The following is an 18,266-nucleotide window of genomic DNA, read 5'->3' as shown; positions in this document are numbered from 1 at the left end:
CACATAAAACAAACCAGAGAATATTAACTCAAACTTTTAAAACACTGAAAATAACAAAAAAATATGAAAAGACAGACAGACCGATGGCGAGGCTGCCATCGCTGATGATGCTACCCGGTGGAATATGGATGTGGATAATTGTGAGGTTATCCACATTGGTGGCAAGAACAGGAAGGTAGATTAAAAGTACCATTAGCAAATTTGCAGATGATACAAAGCTGGGTGGTGGTGTGAACTGTGAGGAAGATGCTATGAGGTTGCAGGGTGACTTGGACAGGTTGTGTGAGTGGGCAGATGCATGGCAGATGCAGTTTAATGTGGATAAGTGTGAGGTTATCCACTTTGGTGGTAAGAATAGGAAGGCAGAGTATTATCTGAATGGTGTCAAGTTAGGAAAAGGGGACGTACAACGAAATCCGGGTGTCCTAGTGCATCAGTCACTGAAAGGAAGCATGCAGGTACAGCAGGCAGTGAAGAAAGCCAGTGGAATGTTGGCCTTCATAACAAGAGTTAAGTATAGGAGCAAAGAGGTCCTTCTACAGTTGTACAGGGCCCTAGTGTGACAACACCTGGAGTACTGTGTGCAGTTTTGGTCTCCAAATTTGAGGAAAGACATTCTTGCTATTAAGGGAGTGCAGCGTAGGTTCACGAGGTTAATTCTCGGGCTGGCGGGACAGTCATATGTTGAAAAAATGGAGCGACTGGGTTTGTATACACTGGAATTTAGACGGATGAGAGGGGATCTTCTTGAAAAGTATAAGATTATTAAGGGATTGGACCTGCTAGAGGCAGGACACATGTTCCCGATGTTGGTGGAGTCCAGAACCAGGGGCCACAGTTAACGAATAAGGGGTAGGCCATTTAGAACAGAGATGAGGAAAAACTTTTTCACCCAGAGAGTTGCAAATCTGTGGAATTCTCTGCCTCAGAAGGCAGTGGAAGCAGAATCTCTGGATGTTTTCAAGAGAGTTAGATAGAGCTGTTAAAGATAGAGGAGTCAAGAGATATGGTGAGAAGGCAAGAACGGGGTACTGATTGTGGATGATCAGCCATGATCACAGTGATTGGCGGTGCTGGCTAGATGGGCCGAATTGCTTGCTCCAGCACCTATTGTCTCTCGCCCCACACAAGAGATTAGTGTGCAAAATTATGCACATGGTACAGGGGGTAGGGATCTTGACATGGATGGAGAACTGGTTGGAAGATAGGAAACAAAGAGTAGGAATTAAGAAGCCCTTTTCAGAATGGCAGACAGTAGCTAGTGGGGTGCTGCAAGGCTTGGTGCTGAGACCCCAGTTATTTACAATATATATTAACGATTTAGATGAGGGAATTAAATGTGAAATCTCCAAGTTTATGGATGACACAAAGCTGGGTAGCAGTGTGAGCTGCGAGGAGGATGCTATGAGGCTGCAGGGTGACTTGGATAGGTTGGGTGAGTGGGCAGATGCATGGCAGATGCAGTATAATGTGGATAAATGTGAGGTTATCCAATTTGGGGCAAGAACAGGAGGGCAAGATTATTATCTGAATGGTGTCAGATTAGGAAAAGGGGAGGTCCAATGAGACCTGGGTGGCCTTGTACATCAGTCACTGAAAATAAGCATGCAAGTACAGCAGGCAGTAAAGAAAGCAAATGTCATGTTGGCCATTGCGAGAGGATTTGAGTTTAGGAGCAAGGAGATCCTACTGCAGTTGTATGGGGCCCTGGTGAGACTACACCTGGAAGTATTGTGTGCAGTTTTGGTCTCTGAATTTGAGGAAGGACATTCTTGCTGTTGAGGGAGTGCAGCGTAGGTTCACCAGGTTAATTCCCAGGACTGACATATGATGAAAGAATGGGTCAACTTGTCTTATGTTTACTGGAAGGATGAGACGAGATCTTATAGAAACATATAAAATTCTTAAAGGATTGGACTGGCTAGATGCAGGAAAAATGTTCCCGATGTTGGGGGAGTCCAGAATCAGGGATCACAGTTTAAGAATAAGGGGTAGGCCATTTTGGACTGAGATGAGGAAAAACCTTTTCACTCAGAGAGGTGTGAATCTGTGGAATTCTCTGCCACAGAAAGCAGGGGAGGCCAATTCACTGGATGTTTTCAAGAGGGAGTTAGATTTAGCTCTTGGGGCTAGAGGAATCAAGGGATATGGGGAAAAAGCAGGATCAGGGTACTGATTTTAGATGATCAGCCATGATCATATTGAATGGCGGTGCTGGCTCACAGGGCCGAATGGCCTACTCCTGCACCTATTTTTCTGTTTCTATCACAGTGGTATTGCATGCTGACTGGTTACATTTCCATTTTGGGAGAAAGATTCTGACTGTCTACCCTGCCTCTCATAACTTTATAACTTCTATCAAGTCTCCTCTCAACCTCCAACTCTCCAGAGAAAATCATCTTTGTCCAACCTCTCCTTGTATCTGATACCTTCTTATGCAGGCAGCATCTTGGAGAATTATCAGATAAAGGAAGGTTTTGGAAGTTGATTATCACCAATAATTTGTACAAATTTGAAAAACATCACGATTGAATCCATGAATTTGACTCTAAATGAAAAAATATCATTTGATTTTCCACTATAATCGGTATTAGGAATTCACAGCACAGAGATCTGGAAGCAGGTCTGTTTTAGTTTTACAACAAAGTTTTCAAAACCACATTTCTCTTGAGTGAACTTTGGTTAACCGTGATTCCCCCCCCCCCCCCCCTCCCCTCTGGATGGAAGCAGCACGAATTATTTTCTTCTGTTTATTATTAAGCACGTCTCCGTGAACAAACTCTAAATGAAAAATTAAAAACAATCGCAATAAAATCCAAACAATTTCACCTCAGTTGACAATTGAGTTGTGGAGCCTATTTGCATTTAAAAGTAGGCTGGCGGAAGAATACCTCGAATGCCAACTGAACACGCGACCGTGCAACTATGAACCTTGAGCGACGACTCATATTTGCCACGATATTCTTCTCCGAACAGAAAAACTTGGTTGTTCTCCAATGTGCTGCGCTTTCCCATTCAAAAGCCTCCTGGATTGCTCGCACTACTTTGAAGCCAGGTGGAAGAACACGCGTCCTGGTTTGCCCTTCCCTCTTCCTCTCTTCCTCGCTTCCCCTCCCCCCCCACACACACACACAGAGGAAAAAAACTTTTACTGCGGCCGCAACCAAACCTGCTGGCCGGGCGTTCCCTAGGATGCCCGCATGATTGACGTTCATACCGTCCAACCGCAGCTCACGCTTTACCCAACCGGAACGGCGTTCGCAACAGGTGCTCCAATCCGAGCTGGAGAAGCGGGATGAGGGCGGGATTTCCAGGAGGAGGGGTTAAAAAAAACGCGAGAGAAAAAAAATTCCCCCAAAACGTTGGGTTGAGAGGTCGCGGCGCGGTTGATGCTCGGCCCTGGCCGCCAATCAAAAAAAAGGGGAGCCAGCGAGCGATGCGAGGCGAGCGAGGAGAGAGAAAAAAAATAAAACATCAAATCTCCAGATGAGAGGATGTGATAATTATTAATACATTAACAGAGAGCAACAGCGACATATTTGAAGGGAAGCCCTGGCTTATCTCTCGCGATTCCAACCGTTTTGATTGATGTGAGCGGCGGTTAGCGAGCAGCGCGAGGCACCAATTGTTTGAATTTTTGAATCGTGGTTGCCGTTGCCCCCCCCCCCTTCCCCTTTCCTTCTCTGGGACTCGCATTCAGCTTGCTTTTTTTTAATTTATTTCCCTCTGCTCCTTTTTCTTCTCCCCCTCTCCCTCCTTCTCCCCCTTTTCCCCATCCTCCCCTCCAGTCTACCTTTCTCCCCCCTGTCCCTCCTTCCTTTCCCCGGCTCCACCATGTCCATCTTGCCGTTCACGCCGCCCATCGTCAAGCGTTTGTTGGGCTGGAAGAAAGGAGGCGAGTCGCAGTCGCCGTCGCCCTCCTCCTCCTCCTCTCAGTGGCCGAGCCAACAGCAGCAGAACAGCGGGCAGGATGACAAGTGGTGCGAGAAAGCCGTCAAGAGCCTGGTGAAGAAACTCAAGAAAACCGGTCAGCTGGACGAGTTGGAGAAGGCCATCACCACCCAAAGCTGCAACACCAAGTGTGTCACCATCCCCAGGTAAGCGGCCGGTGGGCCGGCTCCAGGACCTCCCCTTACTCGCACGGCCGGCCGGTCACCCACCCATCGCCAGCCCTCCTCTACACACCGAATTTTCTTCCTGTCTGTAGTTAAACCTTTAACTTCAATCACATGAGTGAGGCTAACCCAGGCCCATTCATTTCTTTTCACTGCACCGCTGGCATTTTGTTGCAAATTTAGAGAGCGAGGGCTGGACATTGGGACCGAGAGGACCCAATGTAACTCCAGGGCATTCAGTACTTAAAACTGTACGAAGGCATATTTTGTTGCCCTAAGGCCAGGTTATTTTATTTTTGTAGGGTATCGGAGAATTGGGGTAAACCACCTTTTTGGTCATAATGGAACCAGTTTATGAGATCTTTCTACCAACTTGGATAATGAGTGAGCAAATTAACATTTAGATAAAGTGAGGCAAAAAAAAATCCGATGGGAGAAAGGTATCATGGAGTGCACGAAACACAATTTGTCAGCATGTAGTTATAGAAAATATTTAAATATTACGTTATTTCAAGGGGAATATAGTATAAAAGTGGAGATTTGTTGCAAACTTACAGGGTGCTGTGAGACTTCACCTGGGAGTGATGCTTACAGGTTTGATTTCCATATTTAAGGGACGGTGCACTTGCAACAGAGCAGTATATGAGTGTTTACGAGTCATGTGCAAATTAGTATTAAATAAGATTAGTGCTCCGAACATGTGTTAAAGTAGTGGAATTGGAAAGGTGGGGGATCAATTTCATAGATCACTAATATTTAAACTACACAATTTGGCCGGTTCTATCGAAGTTTACCCGGGTTGGAGGAAAGAATAAGTAGAACTATCATGGGGATTCAAATGTATACGAGCTTCAGTAAAAAAGGGCTCAGAATAGTGGTTCCCATACTTTGTTGTATATTCACTCCTGATTTGTCAGCAGTCCCATATGTTTTTGATAATTTTAATCCCATGAAAGCCATTTTGTTTTTAATGACTAAATCTTTAACACTGTCCAGTCTTTTTTCTATTTAACACCCGTGTACCATGCGCTTCATCTTTTCAGTCGTGTTGCTTACTGTCAATGTGATGGGTCATCTGCCTGGCTTTCTCCCAAGACTCTCTGACCACTGTTCCCAGCACCTAGTAAAATCACACCGTTTTCCAAATTTCTGCCTATGCACACTTTCTATATACAGCCTCCTGTTCAATGATGTCTTGGTTACCATTGTTTGGAAGCTTCTGGTGCAGCGAACTAGAACATGTTAAGACGCTGCAGATAAAGAAATAAAACGTGGATACAAGCAATTACATTTAAGGGAAATTAAAATTTTTAGAGAGGAAAAACAGCTAGGGTTCAGTGGCCCAAGGAAATAATATTGATGCAAATGCATTGGACATAAAGACGAATTGAATTAGGCTGCAGGTTATATTTATAGCTTAGTTGGTATATGGCTTCCAATCCAGTGACAAATCTGAAAACGAAACATACATCATCAAAACAAAAGATGAGAAAAGTAGTGGAATTGAAAAGTTATGATTAGCCATGGTTTCACTAATGATGTATGGTGAGGGGAGCAGTAGGCAATGGCCTACTGTAGACTTTATGGGCAAAATTACAAAGTACAGAAGGATTTAACATTAAATTGGGCTTGTGTTTTGACTTCCCTGAAGTGTTGGAATGGAAAAATGTGATGAGCATGTTTCAAAGGCCAGTGGTTTTAATTTGAGAATATAACTGAAACTGAATTTGTGTCCTGTAACAAATATCCTCCAGTCAGGGTAGCAAACTATATTAGCTTCAGTAATAAGCTAAATTTAGTCAATAGGCTATCATTGAATAACGCAATACATGATCATTTATCTGAAAATTGCCATCATATCGAATGAATGTAATGTTTAAAAGGAAAGTACAATGCTAAGATTAATCTTTACATAAATACAAACAAGTCAAACTCGAGTACAATAAGTAGAGTAAAAGGTAAAATATTGGAACATTTAGAAATGGGGATAGATTTATGGGTAGAAAAGAGATTTAAAAGAGTAGAGCGATTGTATTGGATGATGGTAGATCCTTCTCTGGGAAGAGCATGCAATGAATTGGCATGCTCTGGCACCACCTTGCAGATGCCATCTTGCGTCTGAGCCATGAATATACTTGCAACTATACAGGGGTCGATCTGCTGCCGACCCATGAGACCGTTTATTGTGACTGACCACATTGCTCTTTCCCACTGGTATCTTTACGATGGAAAGGGTTTGTATTTAAGATAAAATACCACTAGCCAATTGGAGATTTCTCCTTTGATGTAATGCTATCTTCAGTTCTATCCTCAGCATGAGGGTATGTGGCTCAACTCTTTACTCCACCCTGGTGTGGTATCCCTTGTTGCCTGTTTGATTAAAAAAACAAAGGCATTTGGTGGGACACTGATCTAAAAGTTTCCAGTCAAAAGTGTTTTTTGCTGAAATAACAGAATCACTGGGGTTTCATTTCAGGGAGGAAAATACAAACTTTAATATTTCCCTGTGTGTCTATGTTTGAAACAATCTAATTGTATGAAATGTCATATGCAAGCAACAAAGAATCTTTCAAATACACAGTTTTTCTAATTTACCACTCAAAAGTGTCTGACATGTTGGATGAACAAAATCCACAATTGGTCAAATGCACATCTCTCTCCTTTCTCTCTGTTCTTGCATCTTTTATCTTCACATTCCATGGTGTTCTCACGTTGAGAGTTTTTATGGTTTTGGTCAATTACTGAGTTTGTGGGCACAAACCTTTTCTAATGTAAAGTAATGTGGGACTGTTTAATATAGGCATTGTTAAGAATCAGGAGTCAAGGCTGTTTAATTGTCATGTGTACTGGCAACATAAAAATGAAATTCTTACCAGCTGTAGCTTACCTGGCCCCTTAATGCAATATACACAGATAAGTATACAATAATCAATTGTACAATGAATTAATAACTGTAATACTAGGTAGCTATTATGCAGACTTGCATAAACCGAAGTCTGAATGCAACCAAAGATAGTCCGTAGGAGTTTATAGTTGCTGAAGTTAGTGTTGTGTTGTGTTCAAGAGCCTTATGGTTGCTGAAAAGAAGCTGTTCTTGAACCTGATGGTCGCTGTTTTCAGGCTCCTGCACCTCCCTGCTAGTAGTAGTGAGATGAGAGCATGGCAGGATGATGTGGGCCTTGTATATTGGCTGTCTTTTTGAGTCAGCGGCTTGTAGATCCTTTAGGTTGTGGGGAGGTCAGTGATGTACTGGGCAATGTTTACCAACCTCTGTAGTCTCCCTGGTTGGGCTTACAAATTGCCGAACCGGCAATATTGCAACCAGTCAATATGCTCTCCACCGTACAGTTGTAGGAATACACAAGTATTTGTCGATATGCCAAAAGTTCCTCAGTCTTCTGAGAAAGTAGAGGCATGATGAGCTTTCTTTGATTGCGTTGATGTGGTGGACCCAGAATAGATACGATACGATAAAACGTTATTCATCCATGGAGGGAAATTGGTCTGCCAACAGTCACAACACACAATAAGGTACACGAAAACCTGAAATAAAATGTGAAAACAAAAAGAAAAAGGCAAGCGACTGTAGGTTGGCTGCTGTGTGCACAGCGCCTTCACTGGAACAAATAATCAAACAGACAAGCGAACACAGACCCTGGGCAGAGGATTCTAAGAGTGCCTTCACCCCACACCGGGTTCCCCTTTGTTCTCCCACTATCCCTCACGGTGGTCCCCCCATGCCGGGTCCCCATTGTCTGCCCTGCCCCCCCTCACAATCATTGACAACTAATCGCGGGTTGATCACGAGGCCCCACCGCCGCCGAGGTTCCCGCTGCCGCCGAGGCCCCACCGCCATCGAGGTTCCAGCTGCCGCCGAGGCCCCACCGCCAATGTGGATCCAGCTGCCACCGAGGCCCCACCGCCAACGAGGTTCCCGCTGCCGCCGAGGCCCCGCCGCCGCCGAGGCCCCACCGCCATCAAGTCTCCCACTGCTGCCGAGGCCCCACCAAAGATCTTTAGAGGTGCATGAGCCTCATCTTTGCAAGCATGACTGTGCAGTTTGGGAACTTGATGTTCAATGGGATCTAGGTGTCCTTGTACACAAGTCACTGATAGCAAATATGCAGATACTGTAGGCATTTGGAAGTGTATTAACACTAATTGCAACAAGATTTGAGCACACAGGTAAATTGGTATAGTGCCTTGGTGAGATTGTTTCTGGTATATGGTGTCTGATTTTAGTCTCCACCAAAAGTAGGGTATACCTGCTACGGTGCACTAGGCAAACATGTTAACAATTAAAACAAAAGATGAGTGGGAAGTGTTAATAAAATTATTTGTAAATGCTGAAGCATTTTGTGCCCCTGGGGAAAGCTGTATTTATTCTAAAAAGTTTACAATGATGAATCCCACTAATATTTGAGATGTTCAGTTTGTGTCTTGAAATGTGGGTAGTACACAAATTTTGTAAAAACGCATGCAGATTCAAACGTATTTTTCCACTGAAGGAATAATATTGTATAATTGCCCAGCCATTTTAGTAAACCATTCAATATCACCTTTTAAACGGCGCTGCAGCTTTGGTTCATTCATTGAGGGTAATTTGTACTTTGATTGATTTTATTGTTCGCCTCTATAACAAAATGGGTCTTGATTCCTGAATAAATACAAGTATTCACCCTGTGATAACTAGTTGTACCATGAATGTAGTGGCAAATTGAAAATAAATGACCAATATGGAGTAATGTGGCCTTGGAATGAGATTGAAGGAAATATGATCTTGTCATGTTACAGCTAGCTAATGGAACAATCAATGTGCATTCCACATTAATATATAGAAACATAGAATAGGAAGCTATTCGGCCCTTTGAGCCAGCACCGCCATTCATTTTGATCATGGCTGATCATCCACAATCAGTAACCCGTGTCCAACCTCCCCCCATATCCCTTGACTCCACTGGCCCCCAGAGCTCTATCTAACTCTCTCTTAAATTCATCCAGTGATTTGGCCTCCAGTGCCCTCTGGCAGAGAATTCCACAAATTCACAACTCTGGGTGAAAAAGTTCCTTCTCACCTCAGTTTTAAATGGCCTCCCCTTTATTCTAAGACTGTGGCCCCTGGTTTTGGACTCCCCCAACTTTGGGAACATTTTTCCTGCATCTAGCTTGTCCAGTCCTTTTATAATTTTATACATCTCTATAAGATCCCCTCTCATCCTTCTAAACTCCAATGAATACAAGCCTAGTCTTTTCAATCTTTCCTCGTATGACAGCCCCGCCATCCCAGGGATTAATCTCGTGAGCCTACGCTGCACTGCCTCAATTACAAGGATGTCCTTCCTCAAATTAGGAGACCAAAACTGTCAGGCAGTATCTGGAGGGAATTGGACGGTTAATATTTTGGTTTGAAAGTTGTCATTTCGATTGAAAGGGTAGATTGGAAATGGCCAATCTAAAGAGGTTGGAGAGAGGGGTGGGGCAAGAGCACACAAGGGGTGGGGCAAGAGCACACAAGGGGTGGGGCAAGAGCACACAAGTGATGGGTGGACAGAAGTTGGGAGGTATTACTTTCAAATTAGGTAATCTGATAGGAAAGGAAGATGAAGAGTGGAACTAAATAAGGTATGATGGTAGGTGGGAACAACAGGAGGTGGGGAGGGCTGAGAAGTAGCTGAGGGGTATTGTGAACAGAAGTGTGTCTGAGAGAGGACTGGGGTAGAATTTGTGATACTGTTCCGATAGTTTGCATTGGCCTCACCACCAGGATAAAGGCTGACCTGCTGATTTTCCTCCTGAAGCTCTTTTTTGCTCCAGATTTCGGCATCTAGGTTTCTTGTGCCTCAGACTTTAAATTTACTATCTTAACAGTTTTGTCCAGCACCATCCTCAATTTGATAGAATATTTTATGACAGTGGATTAAACTTGCATCACAAAAATCGTGACTACTCTTATATAAATCACTATACCACTACGCTGACCTACAGATGATTTTTATCCATAAAATATCAATATCTTTTAACAATAAAATATCATGTTGATGTGTGTCGTTATCAAGTAACCAGAAATTCAACTGGAAAAACAAAATGTTCTCCTGCCCTTATGTTTATAAATGTATAGTCTGTACATGAAAAGATGTAACAAGACAACTATTTATTTGGATTTATTTGGCTGCAAATTATATGGTTCACTAATTAAGCAAGGACACAATTTAATCCGTCTTCATAATCAATTGGTCATTGATTCCATATGCCACAGGCTGGAAATTTAGACTTTTTTTGAGCCTCGTGTGCTGCTAAAGGTGGTATTATATTCTGAGGTGCCTTTTGAAATTTAGAGTACAGACCAATGCCATTGTCCCATTCTATCCATACCTGCCAGAAAAGAGAACATAAAATAAGAAATGTGTAGGAAAGAACTTTAGTCTGAAGAAGGGTCTCGACCCGAAATGTCACCCAGTCCTTCTCTCTACCAAGGGGAAGTGCAGAAGAGACCTTGGTGTCCTTGTACACCAGTTGCCTAAAGTAAGCATGCAGGTACAGCAGGGAGTGAAGAAAGCTAATGGCATGTTGGCCTTCATAATGAGAGGATTTGAGTACAAGAAGTCCTTCTGCAGTTGTATAGGGCCCTGGTGAGACCACATCTGGAATATTGTGTGCAGTTATGGTCTCCTAATTTGAGGAAGGACGTCCTTGCTATTGAGGCAGTGCAACGTAGGTTCACAAGGTTAATCCCTGGGATGGAGGGACTGTCATATGAGGAAAGATTGGAAAGACTAGGCTTGAATTCACTGGAGTTGGGGGAGTCCAGAACCAGGGGACACAGTCTAAGAATAATGGGGAGGCCATTTAAAACTGAGGTGAGAAGAAACTTTTTCACCCAGAGAGTTGTGAATTTGTGGAATTCTCTGCCACAGAAGGCAGTGGAGGCCAATTCACTGAATGAATTTAAAAGAGAGTTAGATAGCGCTCTAGGGGCTAGTGGAATCGAGGGATATGGGGAGAAGGCAAGCACAGGTTACTAATTGTAGATAATCAGCCATGATCACAATGAATGGCAGTGCTGACTCTAAGGGCCAAATGGCCTCCTGCACCTATTTTCTATATTTTTAACTGATTCTCCCTCAGAGATGTTATTGTTTCCTTTGATTCTTTATGCAATTATCCTACACCCAACTGTCTTTGGGATCTCTGAGGAAATGCGTACAAGTCTACCATGAAAAAACAATTGCTGCCACCTTGTTGCTCTCGTGATCTGGACCTCAATAGCACGTACATACAATAAAAATACAACAATACAATATATCTTTATTGTCATTGTACAGGGGTACAATAAATTAATTAGCTAATCAACAGAAATTTAGACAGCCCAGAGAAACAAAATTAGAAACAGTTAAAACAGTATAAAGTGCAAATAGGTCTGTGCTGGATCGCTGTGCGACGTGACCATCCGAAGGAGACAGTTCATGGGGGGGGGGCACTCAGCTGGACCGGTTCAGAGCAGCTATCGCTGTGGGGATGAAGCTGTTCCTAAGTCTGGAGGTCCGGGCATAGAAGGACTTGTAACGTCTTCCAGATGATAGAAGTTCGAACCGACTATTGCAATGGTGTGAGGAGTCTTTATGAATGCTGGTGGCTTTCTTGAGGCATTGTGTATTGTAGATGCCCTCCAAGACTGGAAGCAGCATCCCAATAATCTTCTAAGCTCTGTAGACTACCCGCTGAAGAGCTCTTCTCTCCGCCTCCGTGCAGCCGAGATACCACATAGAGATGCCATGCGTTAGGATGCTCTCTGTGGTGCAGCGGTAGAAGGTCGTCAGCAGCTCTTGAGGCAGACCAGTCTTTTTCAGTGTTCTTAGGAAAAACAGTTGTTGCCGTGCCCTCTTGACCAGCGCAGCGGTGTTAGTGGACCATGTGAGGTCCTCTGAAATGTGTGTGCCCAGAAACCTGAGCTGGACACTCTCTCCACACTGTCCCCGTTGATAAAGATCTGGGCGTATTCCCCATTATGTGACCACCTGAAGTTGATGATCAGCTCCTTGGTCTTAGAGGTGTTTAGGTACAGGTTATTATCTGAGCACCAGTCCGCCAGGTTGGTGATTTTTGTTTTTTTCGGCACCGGCACTATGTTAGCTGACTTCAGGCACTTCGGGACTGTTGCCAGAGATAAAGACAGGTTAAAGATCCTGGTGAATACCTCAGCCAGCTGTTCAGCACTGTACACAGTACTAGAAAGATATTACCGCCACAATTTCCACCAAAATCTTTTGCAAATTCGCTGACAAGATAAGTGAACCAATATCAGCAGCCTCTGAAGAATGGTCCCAACCTGAAAACTAGACTAGCCGTGTCTTCAGAGAGGCTGCCTGACCTGCAGAATTCCTCCAGCACTTTTCTTTGTTCAAGATCCCATCACCTTGGTTCCTTGTGTCTACTTTCAATCTCTCACCATTTCAAAAAAAGTACTCCAGTTTTTTTCCTTCCACATTGGATGACCTCTCATTTTTCCATATTAGATTCCATCTGCTATATCCTTTCCCATTCACTTAGCCTATTTTTATCCTCCTAAAGTTTGATCTGAGCAAGTGAGGTATTTGAAAGGTCGATTGTAAGGAGGAAATATACAATTATTGGCGAGTCCCTTAATAGCATTGATGTATAGAAGGACCTCGGGGTCCAAATCCATAACTCCCTGAAAGTGGCAACTTCAGTAGATGGAGTGGTAAATAAGGCATATGGTATGCTTTTCTTCATTGGTATAAGAGTTATGATGTCCTTTTTTATAGGACTTTGGTTAGGCCGTATTTGGAATATCGCGAGCAGTTCTGGTCATCCCATTACAGGAAGTATGTGGAGGCTTTGGAAAGGGTACAGAGCAGGTTTACCAGAATGAAGCTGGATTAGTGAGTTGAAGCTGCAGGGAGAGGTTGGACAGACATGGATTGCTTTCTCTGGAGTGTCAGGGGCTGAGGGGTGACCTAATTTGTATAGTGCCCTCAATAATGTTTGGGACAAAGACCTATCATTTATTTATTCTCCTCTGTACTCCACAATTTGAGATTTGTAATGGAAAAAATCACATGTGGTTAAAGTGCACATTGTCAGATTTTATTAAAGGGTATTTTTATACATTTTGGTTTCACCATGTGGAAATTACAGCTGTGTTTATACCTAGTCCCCCCATTTCAGGGCACCATAATGTTTGGGACACGTGGCTTCACAGGTGTGTTTAATTGCCTCCTTAATGCAGGTATAAGAGAGCTCTCAGCACCTAGTCTTTCTTCCAGTCTTTCCATCATCTTTGGAAACTTTTATTGCTGTTTATCAACGTGAGGACCAAAGTTGTGCCCAGTCACCAAAGTTGGACCAAGTCAAAGAAGCTATTATGAGACTGAGAAACAAGAATAAAACTGTTAGAGACATCAGCCAAACCTTAAGCTTACCAAAATCAACTCGTTTGGAACATCATTAAGAAGAAAGAGAGCACTGGTTTGTGCTTACTAATTGCAAAGGGACTGGCGGGCCAAGGAAGACCTGCGCGCTGATGACAGAAGAATTCTCTCTATAATAAAGAAAAATCGCAAACACCTGTCCGACAGATCAGAAACACTCTTCAGGAGTCAGGTGTGGATTTGTCAATGACCACTGTCTGCAGAAGACTTCATGAACAGAAATATAGAGGCTACACTGCAAGATGCAAACCACTGGTTAGCTGCAAAAATAGCATGGCCAGGTTACAGTTTGCCAAGAAGTACTTAAAGGAGCAACCACAGTTCTGGAAAAAGGTCTTGTGGACAGATGAGACCAAGATTAACATATATCAGAGTGATGGCAAGAGCAAAGTATGGAGGAAAGAAGGAACTGCCCAAGATCCAAAGCAGGGGGTATGGGGAGAAGGCAGGAACGGGGTACTGATTGATCAGCCATGATCACATTGAATGGCTCGAAGGGCCGAATGGCCTCCTCCTGCACCTATTGTCTATTGTCATACCATCTCATCTTTGAAACACGGTGGTGGGGGTGTTATAGCCTGGGCATGTATGGCTGCTGAAGGTACTGGCTCACTTATCGTCATTGCTGATATAACTGCTGATGGTAGTAGCATAATGAATTCTGAAGTGTATACACATCCTATCTGCTCAAGTTCAAACAAATGCCTCAAAACTCATTGGCCGGCAGTTCATTCTACAGCAAGACAATGATCCCAAACAAGCAACAAAGGAGTTTTTCAAACCTAAAAAATGGTCAATTCTTGAGTGGCCAAGTCAATCACCCGATCTGAACCCAATTGAGCATACCTTTTATATGCTGTAGAGAAAATGGAAGGGGACAAGCCCCCAAAACAAGCATAAGCTAAAGATGGCTAAAATACAGGCCTGGCAGAGCATCACCAGAGAAGACACCCAGCAACTGGTGATGTCCTTGAATCGCAGACTTCAAGCAGTCATTGCATGCAAAGGATATGCAACAGAATACTAAACAAGGCATTGCTGTGTCCCAAACATTAAGGTGCCCTGAAATGGGGTGGGGGGAGAGACTATGTATAAACACTGCTGTAATTTCTACAAGGTGAAACCAAAATGTATAAAAATTGCCTTTATTAAAATCTGACAATGTGCACTTTAACCACGTGATTTGTTTCTATTACAAATCTCAAATTGTGGAGTACAGAGGCAAATAAATAAATGATGGGTCTTTGTCCCAAACATTATGGAGGGCACTGTATATAAAATCATGAGAGCCATGGACAATCCAGCTGTGGCAGTTGGAACCTTTTACCCAGGATGGAAAAATCAAATACTAAACAACATAGCGTTAAGATGTGATTGGCAAAGTTTAAAGGAGATGTACAAGGCAATTTTTTTTACACATAGGGTGACGGGTGCCTGAAATGAGCTGCCGGGGATGATAGTATAGGCAGATACGATGGTGGCGTTTAAGAGCCTTTCAGATAGGCACACGAATATGCAGGTATGTGGGTTATGTGCAGACAGATAAGGTTTTTCTTGGCATCATTTTCAGCATGGAAATTGTGGGCTGAAGGACCTGTTGCTGTGCTATACCATTCTTTATCCTTGTTGCAGTCTTTGCTGATGTTCTGCTTTTTATTATCAGCAAACTTGGATTTTTTCAAATGTTTGATTATAGATTATGAACAGCTGGAGGCTGAGCATAGATCACTGGCATCTATTTATTTACAGACTCTTTTGCTTGGATATGCTTTCAGTTCATCTGCTTCACTTAAACATATGTGTAGGAAGGAACTGCAGATGCAGGTATAAACCGAAGATGGACACAAGACGCTAGAGTAACTCAGTGGGACAGGCAGCATCTCTGGAGAGAAGGAATGGGTTACATTTCGGGTCGAGACCCTTCAGACTGGTTTCTTGCAATTTTCTTGGAGTTCCGTTGCCAAGGCAAGATAAGGGTCATTCTGGTTGGTTCTAATACCCGATAGTCATAGTTTAGTAGCTATTCATGAACTTGGTGTGTAACTTCGGGCATCTTTAACTCCTGTCTGATGTTAGCAGTGAGAAGAGGGCATGGCCTAAGTGGTGGAGATCTTTGATGATAGATGCCACCTCATGTATGCCTGTCCTGCTGAGTTACTCCACCTTTTTGTGTCTATCTTCAATTAAACATATATTCCTCTCTATGTTTATGCCCTAACACACTCCATTTTTTAATGACCTGTTTTGCCTCCCAAATTTACTTGTTGAGGCCAGTATTGGTCGTACCAGTTGAAATGTACATATTGCTCTCAGCCACGTGAAAGTGCACACTATCATGATTGCATAGGTAAAAAATCCCAAGAATCTAAAGCATCAGCAGCAGCATTTTCTCAGTGGCATATTTGACTGCACTACTTATTTCTGTTTTCGCTAATGTGTGCTATGCCTTAGTAATTCAGACTTTTTCCCCCTTATTTTTGATAACTATCACGAGCAAAATTGTTCATTTTAATTGTACATGTGCTTGCATGAAACATTTTAAGGAATATCTTTTGTTGTTCAGTTTGTGTAAAAGGCCTTGTTTAGCTGTTCTATACCATCATTCTTTGCAATGTAGTAACATTGTGGCTGAGGATATTCATTTGTTAAAATGCAATTATTCTGTTGTGTCTTTGGTCATTTTTAAGTAATTGATCCAGTTATGTATTTGAAGGTACATCGCTTCTAAAGTTGTACTAGTGTTTGAGTTAATTGACCTTGTGACAATACTGCTTTCCAGCAAGTTTTTGGTACCACAAGGCAAATTTCATTACTTCAGAATTGCCATTGGAGCTGCTGTTTGTTACATTAACTGTCGTAGAAATCGAACATATCACATTTTTGGTCCAGAAAATGTGCTAATGCTAAATTGGAAGTGATACAGTCTTGAAATTGGCACATGCTTCAAGAAACCATTTATTCCCTTGATCCTATTGCCTTAAAGTAGTTGCAGGTCTGTTGGAGTAATCTTGGCGAGTAACAAATGCAATTTTTTAGTTGGTATCTGCTTTGCCCATGGGGTGGGCAGAGTATGTTCATGGTGGTTGATGAGATGTCACTCAAATGAGGTTTTGTCCTGGATGATGCTTAGCTCCTTTAGTGCATGCTGGGTAGAGAACGATCTTTCACATACTTTGCCTATGATTTCATGGTGGTGGGAAGACTTTGGGGAGTTGCTGAAACGTAATATCTGATCCAGTAGTGATCAGATTGTGACTGGTCCAATTGAGATTCTGATCACTATTGATCTCTAGTCATTCATGGTGGAGGACTCTGACCTTCAGGAATTATGTAATCAAATGTTTGTAAAATAACCTCGTAATAAGTAAAATCATCTTTCATTGGAGATTATATGTTAGATTATATTTCATTATTCAGTAACGTGATGATACCCTTGATTCAGGGACCAGTTTTCGTATTAGAGACGTACATCATGGAAACGGGCCCATCGGTCCAACTTGTCCATGCTGAAGTAAATGCACATAAACGCTACAAAACGATGAAAGAAAAAAGCCTGAAAAAAATAAAACTATGATAGTGTTACATTGCCAAGGTAGAATTAGAGTTATGTGGGTCGGTTCAAGAACCTGATGGTTGAAGGAAAGTAACTGTTCCTGAACCTGCATAGTGTGGGACTTCAGGCTTATGGACCACCTGCTTGATGATAGCCATGAGATCCGAATGTGGTCAGAATGTCCTTTGATATTGGTTGCCTTCTTGAGGCAGTATTTCCTGTCGACCACTTTGATATCCCTCGTGTCCCTTTTGCATTTTTCCCCTCTCGCCTTAAACTAACAGGTGGGTGAAGATGGTGACTAAGGCAAGATAATAAATGGATGTCAGATAAGGAAAGAAAATAAATGAAATGTAAAGCTGCAGGGAGGTGGGTGGTGTGGAAGGGGAAAGAGGGTGGGATAAAAGGAAATGGGGAATTCTGTAGGGATCAGCAGAAGGAAGAGGGAATGGAACAGAGTGACGACTGGTGAAGAGAAATGAGTGCTCGTGGGGTGGGGATTAAAAAAAAGAGAAAGGAAGTTTGGGGGGAATTTGACTTGAGTAGGAGAATTCAATGTTAATATCCAAACAGAATATTTCTATCGCCAATTCCATTAGTTTGAAGAAGAATCCCCTGATCTGAAACATGGTCTGCTTTTCTCTGTAGACGCTGCCTGACCCACTGAGTTCTTCCAGCAAAGATAGACACAAAATGCTAGAGTAACTTAGTGGGTCAGGCAGCATCTCTTGCGAAAAGGAATAGGTAATGTTTTAGGTTGAGGCCCTTCACACTCATTCGGACTCAAAGTTCTTCCACCACTTCCTTTTTCTGCTCAAGATTCTCGTACCTGCAGTCTCTTATTTACTTTTTTCTCCTTCCAATTCAAATCCTCCAATCCTGGTAATATCCTTGTGAATATTTTAGAGTCACAGTCATAGAGTGATACAGTGTGGAAACAGGCACCTTGGCCCAACATGTCCCACCTGCCCACGTTTGGTCCACATCCCTCCAAAACTGTCCTATCCATGTACCTATCTAACTGTTTCTTAAATGTTAGGATGATGTTGGGATACACCGGAATTTAGAAGGATGAGAGGGGATCTTATTGAAACATATAAGATTATTAAGGGATTGGACACATTAGAGGCAGGAAACATGTTCCCAATG

General features: G+C 42.8%; 1 protein-coding gene across 3 annotated transcripts in view; it reads left to right on the top strand.

Annotated features, from left to right (window-relative positions):
- Positions 1–3,367: 3,367 nt before the first annotated feature.
- The window catches only part of smad2 (SMAD family member 2), a 103,279-nt gene continuing 88,380 nt past the window's right edge, over positions 3,368–18,266 (top strand). For 2 of the 3 annotated variants that reach the window (XM_078418774.1, XM_078418681.1), the window contains exon 1: positions 3,368–4,097. In XM_078418774.1, coding sequence (XP_078274900.1) covers positions 3,835–4,097 — 263 coding nt within the window. In that variant the 5' untranslated portion in view covers positions 3,368–3,834. The remainder of the gene's footprint in view (positions 4,098–18,266) is intronic. The other variant, XM_078418591.1, reaches the window with a different exon arrangement.

The sequence above is a fragment of the Rhinoraja longicauda genome, chromosome 1, assembly GCF_053455715.1.
Source record: "Rhinoraja longicauda isolate Sanriku21f chromosome 1, sRhiLon1.1, whole genome shotgun sequence".
Taxonomy (NCBI): Eukaryota; Metazoa; Chordata; class Chondrichthyes; order Rajiformes; family Arhynchobatidae; genus Rhinoraja; species Rhinoraja longicauda.
Note: the sequence above shows the minus strand (reverse complement) of the source record. Positions and strands in the feature narration are given on the sequence as shown.